The sequence below is a fragment of the Drosophila bipectinata genome, chromosome 2L, assembly GCF_030179905.1.
Source record: "Drosophila bipectinata strain 14024-0381.07 chromosome 2L, DbipHiC1v2, whole genome shotgun sequence".
NCBI lineage: Eukaryota > Metazoa > Arthropoda > Insecta > Diptera > Drosophilidae > Drosophila > Drosophila bipectinata.
In genome coordinates, this window is record NC_091736.1 from 9,592,965 (window position 1) to 9,609,346 (window position 16,382).

The following is a 16,382-nucleotide window of genomic DNA, read 5'->3' on the forward strand; positions in this document are numbered from 1 at the left end:
ATGTCTAGCAAATGGGCATGGCAATATTATTAATAATTTAGAGCATGCGGGCTACGTCACGAGCTGGAGACAAGGACTGGTGATGGCTTTGACTTTCTACCTACAGCCCGACGCCGGACCACACAACGAAGCCATAACAAAGCAGGTTGCTATCAAAAGTCCTTGTTTACATAACTAATTGTACTGGTTTCTTTTCCGTATTTTGTTATTGGTCATTAAGGGTCAAAGGAGTCATGTTATTTATGACTTTTGTTGTATGTTTTTAAAAATAACTGAAATACTCGTATGTGAGCTTTAAATATCCTCATGAAAACCTGTCAAATGGGGTACTTTTTTAATAGGAATTAATTTTTTTTAGTGGGATTTCCAGGGAATACAGTTCTTGACTAAAAAATACCGATTAAGGATTTCACTTGAAGGATTTGATAAAGGTTGATAGATAATTGATGCAAAAATAGTTAATAGTATTTGGTTTAAGCATCGGTTGTATATTTTCGAGACATTTATGTCTGGTGGCCATTACAAACATTTGAAGAGGATCGTGTTTAATTTTTTTTTTCTTGGTAAAGAACGAATCCTCCGATCTAAAAACGATAGGTAAGTGTTTGATTTCTTGTCAAATAATTAAATGAGTAACGTCGATTATTCTTGTACAATTTTTTTTGTGAAGATCTATACAAATTAGATCTAAATATAATTAATAGGGACTCCATTTATGAATCGGACTAAAATTTATAGAGATATAGTCTTCGCCGTAGGTCGTATTTGACTCCTATGTGTTCTTTTGAAACATATTTGAAGTGGACCCACCAAAAAAAGTATCAAAATACAGAAAATTTATTTTTCTAGATTTTTACGCATATTGATGAAAAATTTCTTTGGCTCTATTGAGTGCTTCAAGAGCTTGTTTCACCTGCGTATTATAAAGTTAGGCTTCAAGAGATTACTCATTTGCAACATAATTCATTACTTTTCTTGTTGGAAAGATCACTTGAAACACTTTCTTTACAATTCTACTCATATTGTGTATAATGGACTGACTGAACGTTATTGAATATCTATTGAAGAGATCGAATTATAATTCGTAACGATGCCTAACGAATTTGTGGATTTTATAAAGCGTCAAAGCTACATACAAGTCTTTAAAAATATTTTGGGAATAAAGGAATTTATGTTGTAAATAAATAAGGCTTGAAATGATGCTCTGTGTGATAGGTAAATAAATTATATATTTTAAAATTATCTAATTGCACCATAACAATACAATATTTTCTTTATTGCTCAAATGGGAATATTTATGATGTTGATACGACTCTGATGCGTAAAATATTTCTTGTATGAAAATGACTTTGGTGTTCACAGCTAAGGCGAGAACAAATCCGTGGATAATCTTACAATTATCAAGCTAAAACTATCAGGAATATATTTTCACGCCCTATGATGTTTGCGGTGAAAGTAATTTTACACTCGGAAAATTTAGCATTTTATCTCGAATCAAGACTTATTTTAATCGGGCTTCGGGGCAAAAGCAAAGCCCCTGCATCACATTAGCATACTTTAAGTTCTCGACTTGGCGGCCCCTTCAGTTATGCAAAGTGCGGCCAGTGTTTCTTATTTCTTATTTTGGTTGGCTTCCTTTCACTTAACCCCTTCTGCCGCCCGGAAGTCGATTATTATCGCTTGTTATTAACAACAGGAACACAAGTGGTAGGTGATGTTGGCACTAACATGTCGGCTATTGTGTCAGATTGTCGAGGGGGCCGAAAGCATTTCCGAATTGCCTGAAATTCTAAGGCTCTTTGGATTCGATTCATGTGCCAGTGCATCTATTTATGTTGATATTCCGGACAGAAAGCGAGTCCAGCCCGGCGGACAATGCCTGACTTTGAAATCAACTTAGTTGCAAAATGCACTTTATGGCATCAATATGTGTGTGTGTCCCCTACAAATTCGGATTTGTACCTGCTGCAATCACAAACAAAGAGATAATAACAAAAACTGATCAAAAACTGTATGTAAAATGCAAATAATCGAGAAATGACATAAATTGAAAACATGCGAAAGGCGAGCAGCTACCAGCCGCTGGCACCCTCGGTACCCCTGGGAAAATGGGCGGATATTATTATGTCCAAACACCCCCAATTTCCCCAAAATTCCCGCAACATAGTCACAACAATTGCAAGGCAGACAAATATCGGATTTACATGGGAATGACCGTCTGGCGGGCGCTGTCTGTTTTCTCTGCGCTTTATGGATATCAATGAACTTTAAATTACAGCCGGGCAGCCGTGAAACATAAAATATGCAATTGTTGACTGGCCTAAAACCCATAGAGTGCACCGCTCTGGGCTCTGGCCCTCACACAGCCCTCGTTTTGGCAATAAACAGAGTCGAGTACTCGTCCAGACACATTTGTGTGGTTGGCCATTTCCAGGACGACATCATGCACGCATCGGCCAGGACATGAGGCAGGAGGAAGTCATGTGACGAACATTGACCGCCGAAAAATCGGACTCATCGGTCGGTGGTTGTTGCTTCATAAATAACACGGCTATTGTTTTTACTTTAAATATAATTACAATAAACACGCAGCCGAGGGCAAATGTTGCCGCCTTGGCACGCGAGGGAAACAAACTTGTTGTTGAAATGCCAAAAATGTTCTCATATTAATGCCTCCTCACGTGGCTATGAAATCAAAACAAAAGGTTAAAAAAAAACTATAAAATTGCAAGGGTTTCTAGGGCGATATTGGAGGTCTAGACTCTAGAGGATCAAATAGGACTAAATCGGTGCTTGGGTTCTTATAATAATCACTCTTAATAATTACATAGCTTTAGAGATCTAAGATCCTTTCGGGATGATCTCTCTTATTTCGTTTATTAAGTTAGTTATTAAATTAAGTTTACTATCTTTTATATTCCAGCAGTACATATTCTTTTGTTTTTAAAAACAAACTTTATTTTTTCTAAACACACCACACACTCATGGCTTAAGAACTGCAACAAGAACATGCAACTATCCACTAGCAAGACGAATGCAACACTTGGCGGCAAAAACAGCGCGCGACACAGGACACTCTGAGGAGCAGAAAGGAGCGCACAACCGTACGGCACGAAAGCTGTCGGAGGACTGAAGGATAACGATGTGAACAGAATCGTGCGAGGCGACGCCACACGAGGCCCGAGCGCCAACGAAGATGCTCTGTGGGGCGAATCGTCGGCGTTCTTGTCGAGAGGGGGGCGGCGGGGCGAGTGCTTGTGTGGGGGTGGGTGGGCCACTGGGTGGACCAGCGGGCGTGGGGGGTCGGCGGTGGCAGCTGCGTCGCGAACGAATCAGACAACTGTGATTTTTGTTGTTGCCGGGCCACATTTTATTTTGCTTTTTGTTGGCGGGCGCTTTTCTGTTCGTTGTGCTCCTTTTTTTCTAACTTGGCTCCACGTGCGCCTGTGTGTGTGTGGGAGGGTGTGTGTGTGCGGTGGAGAGTGCTGCCCAATGGGGGGTGTGCTGTGGAAACTCACCACAATTGAAACGCTTTCGGCTCGGTTGAACGAAAGTTGAACACTGGCTTGGCTGGCACTTGGCGCTGGGAAATTTTCTCTGCCCACTTTTAGGCGCGTGGGATCACTGGCTCGTATTTATGAATGAATTTCCGTGGCGTGGCAAAGGGTTGAGTCGCTCCGGAAGGGTCGGTGCAGGTGCGGGTGCGGGTGCTTGTGCGTGTGTCCGACAAACTGATTGTCATTGGTCATGGCCTTGGGTCATTGAAATGGTTCAACCTCTTGATCTGCCTGTTGGCTTCTATGAATGTTTGATCTAGAATTTATAGTGTTATTGGTTTAATTTATTTGTTAATATATTCATTGTTACCTCGTCTTTCCTAGGAGGTGATCATTACTACCCGTACGTTTAAAAACCAAATTTTGTTGTAATACTTCAGGGGTTGTGTGGTTTTTCCTAAATCTTTTTAATTTCTTTAAAGTTACAATTATAGTTTTTACCATATACCCTTTTTGTTCCCTTTTTTCGGAGCCATTAATATGTTTTATGTTTTTAAATTATAATTCAGGAATATATTTTTGACTTCATTAATATAGACTTTCTTGTTTTTTGATTAAAATATATTTACACCTCCAAAAAATTTAAGTCATATAAAAAATAGATTTCAAATACATACAATTTTGTCTGAATAATTTTTTACATTTTCCAAACCAATCTTATTATTTTGACAATTACTAAATATTCTTAATAAGTTTAAAAAATTTTACTCTGTTGATTCAATTATCTGAAATTATTATTATTCAACCAAGAATATTTTTCTGAAAAATATAAAACACAACTCCCGGCTCAAATATTTACAAATTTGAGAAAAAAAACTCTCAAGTTTTGTGAAACAAAAAACAAGTTTTCTTAGCTATTTATAAAGAATAAAAACCTGTGATTTATCATTTAATTAAGTTTTAATGTTCCTTTAAAGATCCTTTTCAGATACGAGCCGAGTGAGACAAGTGCCACGGGCTAGACAGGGAATGCCTTTACCGAATTCCAGACAACAACAAAACGCACACCAGCAGGAGGCAGTTTTCAATAATCGTGCCAGATTGTGTCAGGCACCCAGTTCAACTAGCCACCTTCCCATCTCTTTTAATTGCCCTTATATATACATATATCAGCTGCCTTTCGGGAGCTAATCAAGCCACCTTTCCCACCGCCGTCAAGGTATTCATCGTCGGCCTATCATTTTCACACAACACACGCACGCACATGGCCAATAAATAATGGCGGGGCAGGAATACCACCAACACACTAGTAGCAGATTTTATGCGGAATAAAAAAGATTGTCGGAGGGTGAATAATATTGAAAAGGAAGTACCGCGTCCCGGCAACTGCTGGGCCCTATATAGTATCTACCGATTTCTTTCCCTCTCTCCCCTTGCGAAAGTTTGCATTGCGTGCCAATGCACTGGAGCCACAAATCATTTCTACAGTGAAGGGTTAGAAATGCAGTGAAAACAATTACAGGATAAGATCCATCTTATATCATAAAATATATAAAATTTGAAATATATTTTAGAAGGGAAATATTGTAAAGTTTCAGTAGGTCTCTTATCTTTCTTACCCTGAAGACTAAGCTACTTATTTAACTTACTCTAATCTAAGATTAGGATTTTCTTTTTGGTGCATAAATACCAGCAGGATCCCCAAGTTATTTTCAAGTTTCATGTTTTTCTTATTTTGCGTTGCTTTCGTCTTGTTGGATTCCCCTTTTTTTGGCTGAGGCCCTCTAATATAAATTTTGACACCTGATAATTGCTTTTCACTCGCTGCCGCGTTTTGTGTTGGGTTCGACGAGGACGGCGACGGCAGCTGCAGTTCTTTCTCCATCATGACCCCACGAAGTCACCTTTGAACCCACTTGCCCACTCCTCCACTGATTGTGGCTGAACATGCAAAGCTCCTGGAAAAACTGGAGGTACTGGAGGCGGAGTATTATCTGCAGGATAGTTTGTTAGCAGCTTAACTGTCATAAATTACGACTACATTTTCGCTTTTACGGCGCCGTTTAATAGACAAAACTTCTTTCTGAGTTATGGATGCGACCTCAAGGTTCCCAGGCAGCTTAGGAAATTGCCAATTAAGGCCCCATAAAAGAATATAATTATTCCAAAGTCTGCGAAAGTTTCAATATTATTGGTGATAAAGACACTAGTTTCCGAGGTAAAGGAAGGAATAATATCATATAATTCTTGTGATTTTTCGTGGCAAAAGAAGAGAAAGCTTAGCTTTGTCAGAGTGAGAGATTTATCAGAGAGTTCCTTGTAAAAATTGTTGTTTATATTAAATGGCCAGCTCATCAGAATATGCCAGCGGAAGTTGGTTTGACACACCAACTATTGAATACATTAACCTAATCCCTTACCCTGTTTTAGTAAAATAATTATTTAGTATTTTTTACTTATTAGTTTTTAATTTTGGATAGTTAAGATACATAAGATGGTTTTTTTTATTTAGGTGCCGTGTGATAAGAAAGAGTATGAATTGTTTTGCCTAAAATACCAAATATCACTCTTATAGAAGAGAGATATTCTGTAGAGTATAACTTCCTTAAGAACTCTTTAATTCTCCAGCAATGTCTCTTTGAAGCGATTTCATTCGATTGCAATTCGATTTATTCCCACTCCAGATAGGAAACCCCATTCAATGGATCAGTCAGATGTGTCACCTCGAACTGCCAAGTCGCAGCGTGAAAGTGTTGTCTTAAATATTTATTAAGTGGAAAGTGGTTTTATGGATTTCTGGATAGGTATTAAATACAAACCGTATGTATAACTACTGCTTGATAATTAAGTGCACAAGCTCGGTGCTCTCGAATAAAATCATATGTCGAACTTGCCACAACACAGACTCAAATTCGTCCGAATATGTCAGGGGAAGCCTACTTCCCCTTTTCCTCGTTTATTGATTAATGCTAATCATTATTCCTGGCAGATGAAACTTTTGCTTGGCCACAACTAATCATCAAAATGACCAAAATGTTGCGACTGTCCCCCGTCCCACTCCTGCCACTTGTCACAGCCCATGTCTGGGTGAGTGTCTGTTGATTATGTGGCCAGTTCTGGTCATAAATTTAATATGACACCTACAGGATGCACCACCCGACCTACTCCCGCCCAGGCTCTTCCCCTTTGTCAAATGCATTATTCACACATATTTTGCTAATTAGCAAAATATTGTAAATGTTTGGATTTATGGGAGAAACTCTCGCATACTTGACGATGCCAGCGAGTCGAGTGGGTGGTGTTGGGTTGGTTTGGTTTTGGGTTTTGGGAGGTGGTCGGAGCAGTGCATCAAGCTGAACCGCAATGGCTTTTCCTCGACTCACATGGCTGGCCAAAAACCCCTGCAGTTTACCTGGGTGCGCTGGCACCACCTCCCACACCACCACCCAAGGTGGGCGGGTGAGTGTATCGTGTGTGTTGATTTAATGCCCATGGTGTCGGGTTCGGGGATAGCCGAGAAGTTGCCTTAGGTGCACTTGCGACAAGGGGCGTTTGGGGGCAGCTCGAGAGGCAGCGGCAACGGCAGCGGCAGCTTTGCGGCAGCTATAAATTTCGGTTTGGCTTTCAATCGACCGCCAAACTGGTAGATTTAATTGAATTTTATGCTGACGGACTAACAAGCGAGCACTGTTCATTTGATACGTTATTTATATTAGTCGAGACTTGGCTCCCTGTTTTCGCATAATCGCCCCTGAGTCGATCTCCCCTGACAGTCAGAGGATCGGGTTCTCCATGGGAACTCGAACCAGGGAAACTTTATTTTCTACCTTCATTCCAGTTATAGCTAAAAATAAATATTTACAACTAAGAGCCATTGGTATCCATGCGATCATATAGACGGGATCTTTTTCCAAGGGTCCTATATCTTAACGAAATACTAGTCATGTAAGATTTGGTTACAAAGGGAATGAAAGTTCTTATTTGACTTCTAATATATGTAAATTTTTTTTAAAAATATTACTTATCACACTTCACTAAAACTATTGCCTTATTTTTTAACTAAAATTGTAGCAAAGAAAAACAAATAATTAATAGACGAATCTGAGCTTTACTTTAATATTCAAAAGAAAAGATTAAGCATCATAAAAATAACACGAAGAAATAACACTTTGTCGAATTTTAAATAAACTTATTTAAACAAGGAAGGAATTCGTTTGATTCTGAACCGTAAGGTTTGGCCACTAACCGAAAGAGGGCGTGTTGTTTAACGACCCATAGATGGAGATTGTGCAGTGTGGCAACTTCCAAAACCATCCACAGATGGCGCAGAAATAAAATTTGACCGGGTCGGCCCGAGAAAATGAAGTTTCCCTTCAAGGGAAATTTTTCTCCTTTTAATAAAACAATCAAATTGTTAATTTTTTTACTTTTTTTTTTATTATAAACGCTCAAGTGGGTAAATTCCTGCTGGCTGGCTAAATGCTCATCCTGGCAACCGATCAGTTCCAGATTGGCACCTTATGTTACTCCCCCATTCCGGGTACCGCGTTCGCCCGCGGATGTCAAGCTCTGACCTCGATCGTGGTCCAGCTCTTGGGCTAGTCTGAAGATGATCGAGAGCTTGGTAAATTTCAGGTAGTCGTCGGATTATTATCTTGAAATGAATCCAGACGGCGGATTGAAGCGTTTCTGGGTTATGACAATCTTAGTCCTTGTAAAGAGTTATAGAGGATGTGGCCATTTCTGAATGGGTTTGCCTCGGTCGGCAATCGTGCATCTGCGCCAGTAATGGGTTACGGTGGGTTTCTTTCCTGAACTGAAATCCTGAGCCAGGAAACCTGGAGTTAAACCAAATTCGCCGCGCAATGTCAGGCAGCATGCACCATGACAATGTTTTTCTGATATTAATCTTTTATTATGCACTTTTTGTAACTTTTTAGTTAATGATGTAGTTCTTAACATACAATATAACAAATTAACTAACAATATAAAATTGTACACTGTACAATATTTTTGGGAACCCCCTCTTAAAACGTATAGGAATTTCTATATCGAAAAAGCCCTAACGGTTCTTCAACACACTAGAACAAGGATATTCAGGTTGCGTTCTCTGCTAGAGAAAACTTTATTAACTTTATGAATTAAATTAAAAACAGTAACCGAGTAATTCTAGTTTCATAGTTGTTTATTAATTTTGTTGTAGAATAAAAAAATTTTAACTAAAACTAAATGGTAAAATTTAAGTATTTTACCGAAATTTAATATTTTTAAATGGTAAAAAAAGGCTTTGCATTTAAAAGGAGTGCAGGAAATAAAAGAAGTTGCAGCTCCACTCCCAATAAAAAGGGGGTTCCTTTATTGAAGGAGCGACCCAATCCCTTGCAGAAATCGGAGATGAAAATATTTCATTCTTGGTGCATTTATAATAATGTAAATAATATTGTTGAAAAATTCATTGCGGTTTCCTGTCATTTAATCGATTTACAACAAAAAAAACTATTTTATTGTTCATATTTTATTACACCGCTTATTAATGAAACCAATTATAATGATGAAATAATAATATAAATGACATTAAGAATGTAAAGAGGTTTGTAGGAGAATTTCCATCAATTTGTAAGGTTTAATCGTTTTATTAAAATTAAGTTATGTAGATTGTATAATTAAGTGTCCCAGGTTTCTTTTATCAAATTTTATTTATTATATTTATATATGAAAAATAAGCAACATTTTAAAAGTAGGAAAGGATTGGAAATTTTTTTGCGTTTATTTTTTTACGAATAAGAGTAGCTTTAGAAAATTAAACTAAAATTTAATTTGCTTAGTTTGCGATTTAAATGCTTAAAACTATGTAGATTTATACAATCTAGATTTCTTAAACAAAACAATTACCGGCCAAAGTTCTAATATAAAATACCACTTTAACTTTTTAAATAAATTACCTTTTATTGGAAGTAAATATTTAATAAAATATTATCCATTGTTGTGGGCGTGCAGGCATTCTAGACAGCCACTTAACTTTTGAACTTCCGGGGAAAAAAACTAACGCCGCCACACCACACGCCCTGTCCACATAATGGTGCCTTTAATTGCCCACTCGGTGAAGTTTATGAGGGCAACAGCAGACATTTAATTTATTTTAATAATTATTTTTTTGGGTTTTTTCGCCTGCAGTTTCAGTGTTCTACTCCATTCTACTTTTGGCCTACCCTGCGCTTTTTTAATTAAATTATAAAGTCGCGAGCATTTTTTGCGCTCAGTCCTTTAATGAAAATGAAAAATTCTGCAATGTGGGTCGATGGAGCTCAAATTCGCAGGGAATACCGGGAAGTAAACAATGGCAGCGGGTGGCTGGAAATTGAGTTGATTGGGTGTAGAACATTTTGCGGTTCAGTAAGTATTCGCCTCGGGTAACTTCAAAATAAAACAACAAAGGAACATTAGCCTGGCTAACAAGACCGTTGAAATCTAACTTGAAAGTATTTTTAAATAGAAGAAATTTGATTTTAGCAGGGCTTTATATTACCTTTCTTTTATTACGTTATAGCTTACCTTATCAAGACAAAAAGGCCAAAGAGACAGAAATAATGACAAGTTTATTACACGTAAGACGGCTTTTTTTTATTTCGATTAAAGCAAAATGACATTTTCTTGATGTAGTAGTTTAATATACAGCTTGCAGTGCTTGGAAACTAAGCTAAAACGGGGTTAAAGGGAAAAGGCTATAACCTCGGATGCCCCAGTGACTTTTAAGTTCTCAGAGTTACTTTCTAATACTTTGTATTTCCATTGCGTTTTTGACGAACCCACAATTTTAACTTTGACCTGGCCACTTAATTACTAAATTACCTTAATATCAACAACTTTTTACAGTAAGCAACGTTGCACTCAGCACAAAAATAAACGATCCATCCTGACCAACTAGTCCTGTAAGAGTATTGCTTACAAAGTACATAATTTATCTTAAACTAATTTCGGATTTCGCCTCGCGGATTTTCTCAATTTTTGTACAATATTTGCAGGGTAATCTCTACTCCTACCACGTCTGTGAGTAGACCACTCCAAAAGCCAACAAAGATACTGGGAACGCTGCCAAAAAGGATCCGATTCGCTGGCCGCCGCTCTTCAGATCCTGGATTCGATCGAGGTCATCTGTCAAGGACTTGGCGTCGTGCTTGATGAGTTGCGGAATTTTACCGTCCGACCGATAGATGCTTCCGTGATCGGGTCCTGGAAATAAAAAATGGAATGGTTCGAGCTCAGTAAGATTGATTGAAAATATTTATGATGTTTTTGTGGGTGCTTGGCTTTTACTTGGCTGACTTGGCTAACTTAATCAACTGGCACATGACACTTTATGATGTGCCCTTCACTTGGCTACATTCAACTCGAATGTCATCAGCTGAATGTCCTTTTTCAATTATGCGTTGCCACACACCAACGAGCAAAAACAATAGACACAGGATGCGTTTATGGCCAGCCATTTGTAGCAGGCGACAAGGCGAAAGAGATAAAACGCCCCATAAGAGGGCTGGGGCGCATCCTTGGCGAGGAATCCAGAAGGCTCACGACCCCCACACCCATACTGTTTGTCGATTGGCAAAAGCCGAAAGTATTGCATTTAAAAAAGGACACACAGCTCGGCTTGCTCCACTTACTTATGGCATTCGCACTCCCTATATAAGGCACATCCATACATCCACACATCCATTCGATATTTGTCCCTCTCGAACGGAAAGCGAAAGTATTTCCTACGTTGACGGCCCTTTGCCAGTATTTTGTTTCAATTTCACTTGGCAGCTCCGAAAATTGTTTCGATTTTTATTGCTTAAGTGCGTTAAACCCTTGCGCCATGCATTCCAAAAAGGCAGACGAGCTTCTGTGTACAGTCGAGTGTATGAAGTGTGGGTGTGGGTGTGGGTGGTGGATGGTGGCGAGTTGTGTATTGTTTTTGCCATCAATTTATCCTGCAGTTTGTATTTTTTTGTGCCGAGTCGCCTTTACCAATTTTTTTTTCTGGTTTTTTGGTTGCTTGTTTTCTCGGCAATCTGTTTCATTGGACATTTGTTTGCCTTTTGGGTTCGCCAGGGAGCGGAATGAAACGGTTCGTCCTTTTATTTAGCCCTCCATTACGTACTCGCCGATAACAAACAATTATTTGTGGCACAATCTTGGTTGACTTGACAAATTTTTATAACCCAAGCAAAGTTATTCCTATACTAGGTAGGCATATATATAATCCGAATGGTTAGAACCTCTTTTTTCCTAAAAACTTTGGCTTAATAATCTCCCATTTTTCAATACCCCTTCTTTTTTTTGCTACAATGCAAAAATTATTTTTATTTTATAATAATTTGCATACGCAGACTGTCTGATTTCCCTCGATGCTGTAAATGAAAAAAAAAACCTATATATATATATATATATGTATATATGATATGGGGGTAAAAAAATAGGTTTGACCCCATAAACCGTAATCGACGCAGTCGAAATTCATTGCATTGAACGAACTTTGGAATAACTATGAAATATGGCACAGAACGGTTGGTCCTTTATTTTCGGTGTTGTTGCTTTCGGTCCACCTAGGGACTTTTCGTTTTGTTTTTAACGAGAACCCCTTTGTTTTTATTACGGAAATGCGCAAATTGCTTTGCACCGGGTTGAAAATTTATTTGGCTGATGGTTATGTGTGCAATACATCAGTATGGGTGTGGGTATATCAGTGTGGGTGTGTGATTCTGTCTGTGTCGGTGTGTGTCTTTCAGTTCAGTTCGGTTCGGTTTTTTATTTTTCTATAAGCAGCTTTTCCACAAAACTCCTTTGCGCTGCCATTCCTGGGCGGTTATTGCCTTGCTTGTTTTGCTGGCGTCCGCAAACATTTTTACACAAAAAAAAAAAATTATATAGAAATTAGCACTTAATCAATTGAAAGTTATCAATAATAGTTTCTCCAAACTATAGGCAAAAAGGTATATTTCTAGAAATTTTAAGATAGAATCTCTTCAGAGCTGTAGCTTTTGAGCAAAATAGGAAAATGCCAAAAAAAAATATAGAGATTAAGAAGACCCAATTTTAGAAAATAAATACAAGCTAAATAAGCAAAATATTTGGGTATTTTAAACTAAGAAGTTAAGCAGCAAAACCTTAAAAAAGTATTAAAACTTTTAGTAAAGGGTATATTTTTAAAAATGTTAAGATAGAATCTCTTTGGAGCAATACCTTTGGAGAAAAATGGGGAAATAGATAGATAGATACAAAAAATACACAATCTTAGAAAATAAATACAAGCTAAATAAGCAAATAAATAAGGTATTTTAAACTAAGAAGTCAAGCAAAAAACCTTAATAAATATTATAACATTTTAGTATTGAAAAAAAAAACACTATTTGGTTTACAGGCTCTTCCTATTCCTTCCTTATTATTGGAAAACTTTTATAGCGACTATTATTGGAAACTATTATTCATAAACTATTATTATAAACTTCCTAATTATAAAAAACTATTAAATTTATATACCCTCTTATAATTAATCTCAGTGCATTTGTAAAAGCCGGCAAAACCAACACCAGAATCGACGTCCATGTTTGTCCCCTCAGTCTTTGAGTGTGTTGGTGTGTGTGGGTGTTTGGGTGTGGGAGTGTGCCTTTCTGGGCGTGGGAGCATGGCTGATTTTTATAGACGTTTGAGCATGTGTTTATGCGTGTGTCTGAGTGTGTGAACTGGTGGGCTGGGGTTGGAGGTTGGGAATGTCCCGACGGTGTCTTTAAAGCGCTTAGGCGTAAACAGAGGGAGAGAAAATCAGAAGGAAAGCAAAGAAAGTCCTGTTTGCCCAGGAAAAACTCTTTAGTTCAAACACGGCTCTCTCGAAAGAGGGCAACTACTTAAAAGTTGAAGGAATTTCTGCATAATATTCCAGCCAGTCCCCTGGCGTGCAATTGACCTAATAGAAATAAATTGCTCATGTTTATAATGCTTTTTCACCTTTTATCTTTTGCATTGCCACTTCAAAGTTGATGATTCTTTTCATCTGTTTGGTTGTTTTTAGGAAAAGTAAATAATATTTTAATCATATTACAGGTGGAGTAGGGAGTTTCATGAAAAGTTACCTTAAATTATTAAACTGAAAATATTGAACAGGTACTTTGCTAAAAAGTCAGTAACAATTGTGCAAAACAATCCCTTATGGGACTTCAACTTCCATTTGGAAGCAGCTTTCACGCCTCGCTTTCCGTGCCTGTTGAACTCCAGGAAGGAGCAAGGGTTGATGAAAGGAAAATCGAGGCTGGTACTCTCGCTTTGCACTTAAGACCCATTTTGGACGTTCCATGTGTTAAATTTATTGTGAAGTTTTTTCACAATTTTCGCGCCCTCTTATGACCCGGAGGAGGCACCAGCAGAGGCAGAGTCACTCTGCTATAAAAACGACTGCCACACGCGATTCCAATTCGGTTACTGTTGCTGTCTGTTGCATTTCGTTAACTTTATCATTTCTCACTCGGCGCATATGGAAGTGAATGGATGGGTGGCCACTGCAATTATAGGCAAATTATTGCCAGGCACTGACTGTTGAAGTAATCATCTGTTCGAGGTCCGAGACTCGTCGGCCATGTCCGAATTTCCACTTGCTGCCAGACTTCAGACCCGGACCCGTCACAATTTCTTTTTATTGCATTTCCTTGTAATTTGTGCCGTATTGTTTGTCCGTCGGTCGCCCAAATTAAATATGGCAACGGACAGCCAACGAAGAGAGTCTGGCATGGCTGGCCATGGCTGCAGCTTCTGTGGTTGATTGCAACATTTTAATGACAGTTTAAGTGGCGAGCCAAATGCATCGGAAGTACTAAATGGGAATACCAGTCATGTGGTCTGCAGAAACCTAAGTGCTTACCAATTCAACTCTTGCCTTGCCTTCCTTGCCTCGCCCCCAATGCCCTGGGAGCTGAGTCGATGAAATTTGAAGATTGAATTTTAATTGGCTAAGTGAGTTTGCTTAACCATTGGACTGAGGTGAGAAGCAAAAAATAATTGTTGTTTGGATAATAATTGTTGTGTCGAACAAAAAATTTATTCTATCCAAGTATTGGGTATAAGTTGCAAAAGACCGTGCTCTCCCCTTACTCCTGCCTTCAAGCTCAGAAGTTAAGAGCCAACTTTTGGTATCGCTTTCTCGAAATCACTTTCGCCAAGCTCATTTCCTAGTCCCGAAAATTAATGGGAATGGGAAAAAGGGCCAGACTGCCTTCACCCATCCACTTGGACATGGAACTCGGGTTGTCGCTGCCTTGTTCCGCCTTAAAGTGTCAGCGGCCGAGCGGCAAAAACAATCGCGCGACAGTCATACATATGCAAAGCTCACAACGATGAGATAACTAGCTACGCCCACAATACCATGGGCCGGGGGAGCAACAGGATGGAGGATGGGGGCTTACAACCACACCCTTCCCTGGGGCTGCCTGGCACGATATGTGCAACATCTAGCAGGTAATAAATCTAACTGTAAACGCAGCGCTTACGACGTTGCATGGTACACTTGAAAGTTGTCGTCATCCTCGAGTCCGTGTCCTGGGACTGCATCCCGACACTCCCACCCCTACCGCCCCCCCTCCAGATGTCCTGTGCCAGTGATGCAACGTTTTCGCTTGCGTTTGCCAAAAATTTCTTCAGATGGCGTGATAAGTTTGGGGGCAGCTCTATCGCTTTGACGCCTTATGTGCAATTTGTCTGCCATTTTTATACTGCACTTTCTTGGGGCACTTTCTTTTGAGCACTCCCCCATTGCCGCCCGGGCCTCCTATACCGCCCCCCGTTCATATTCAATTTGTTCTATTTGATTTTGTCAAGTGCAATATATTTTTAGTCGAGCGCGTATGCAGAAAATTTCCACTTCGCAGCAGAGGGCCTGTAAATTTTTATGCTTTCGTCCTTGTAAGAGGGCGTGAGTTGGGAGTGGGCGGGTGGAAAAAAAGGGGGAACATTGTCGCCAATTGTGAAAATTGTGGGGGTTCTGGGATCTGGGGGTCTGAGGCTACGGGAGGGACAAGCAAAGAGAACGGCTACAAGCAAAAATCGGGATGGAAGTATAAAATTTTATGCTTATCGATTGCCAGCTGCTCCAAGGAGACTTGACTTGTTCTTTAACCTTTAAGTTCGATAGTTCCTCGGACACCTCGAGCTAAATATTTCCCATTCTGTGTCATAGAACAAATGGCAAAAGCCCGTTATTATTTATGATGATTGTACATTACGATGGTCCGCATTAGCAACACATTATACCAGACACATTGTCAACTCAGCAAACTGGGGAAAGATTGAGCCGAGGACCCCGTCACTATTGCATGCTACGAAGTCATATTTTTATTTTAGGGAACGGAAAGGAAATACAAAAGGAAACTTTCATATGCTCTGGCCAAAAATTTATAGGCCTACCCAGTGGATGAAGGAGCATATAAGTCTTTCAAGTTTAAGGGGTATATGATTGGAAAAGGATGCCAAATGGTGACGATTAAATTCAATATCTCAGGTAGTATATGGCCCTAAGATGCCATTTAAACATCTCATAAACATAATTACTAGTTGCCCAAATGTATAATCCAATATTTGGTACTTTATTCATCTCACAGTGTAACCATCACTGGGCATTCGTTAGTCCTGTTCACACTTGGCTCTCTCGCAGTCTGAGCCAAAAGTATCTATATCTAACAAGTGCCGACAACGACATGCCAAAAGACCCTTAAGCCAAGCAGCTAAAGCCGTTATGATTTGTCATAAACATAAAATAAATGGCGAAATATTTATGGAATGCTATGGCACACAAGGGAAGGATTCCTGCCTGCCATCCCCCTGGCCATCATCGCTTGGTGCGTCTAGGAGTGGCTTAAGGGGCCC

General features: G+C 39.2%; 1 protein-coding gene across 3 annotated transcripts in view; it reads right to left on the bottom strand.

Moving 5' to 3' along the window:
• Positions 1-10,143: 10,143 nt before the first annotated feature.
• DIP-theta (Dpr-interacting protein theta) overlaps positions 10,144-16,382 on the bottom strand; it is a 39,113-nt gene continuing 32,874 nt past the window's right edge. For 2 of the 3 annotated variants that reach the window (XM_070276717.1, XM_017243788.3), the window contains exon 13: positions 10,150-10,727. In XM_070276717.1, the coding sequence (XP_070132818.1) occupies positions 10,534-10,727 (194 nt within the window). In that variant the 3' untranslated portion in view covers positions 10,150-10,533. Of the gene's footprint in view, positions 10,728-16,382 lie in introns of all 3 variants that reach the window. The other variant, XM_017243789.3, reaches the window with a different exon arrangement.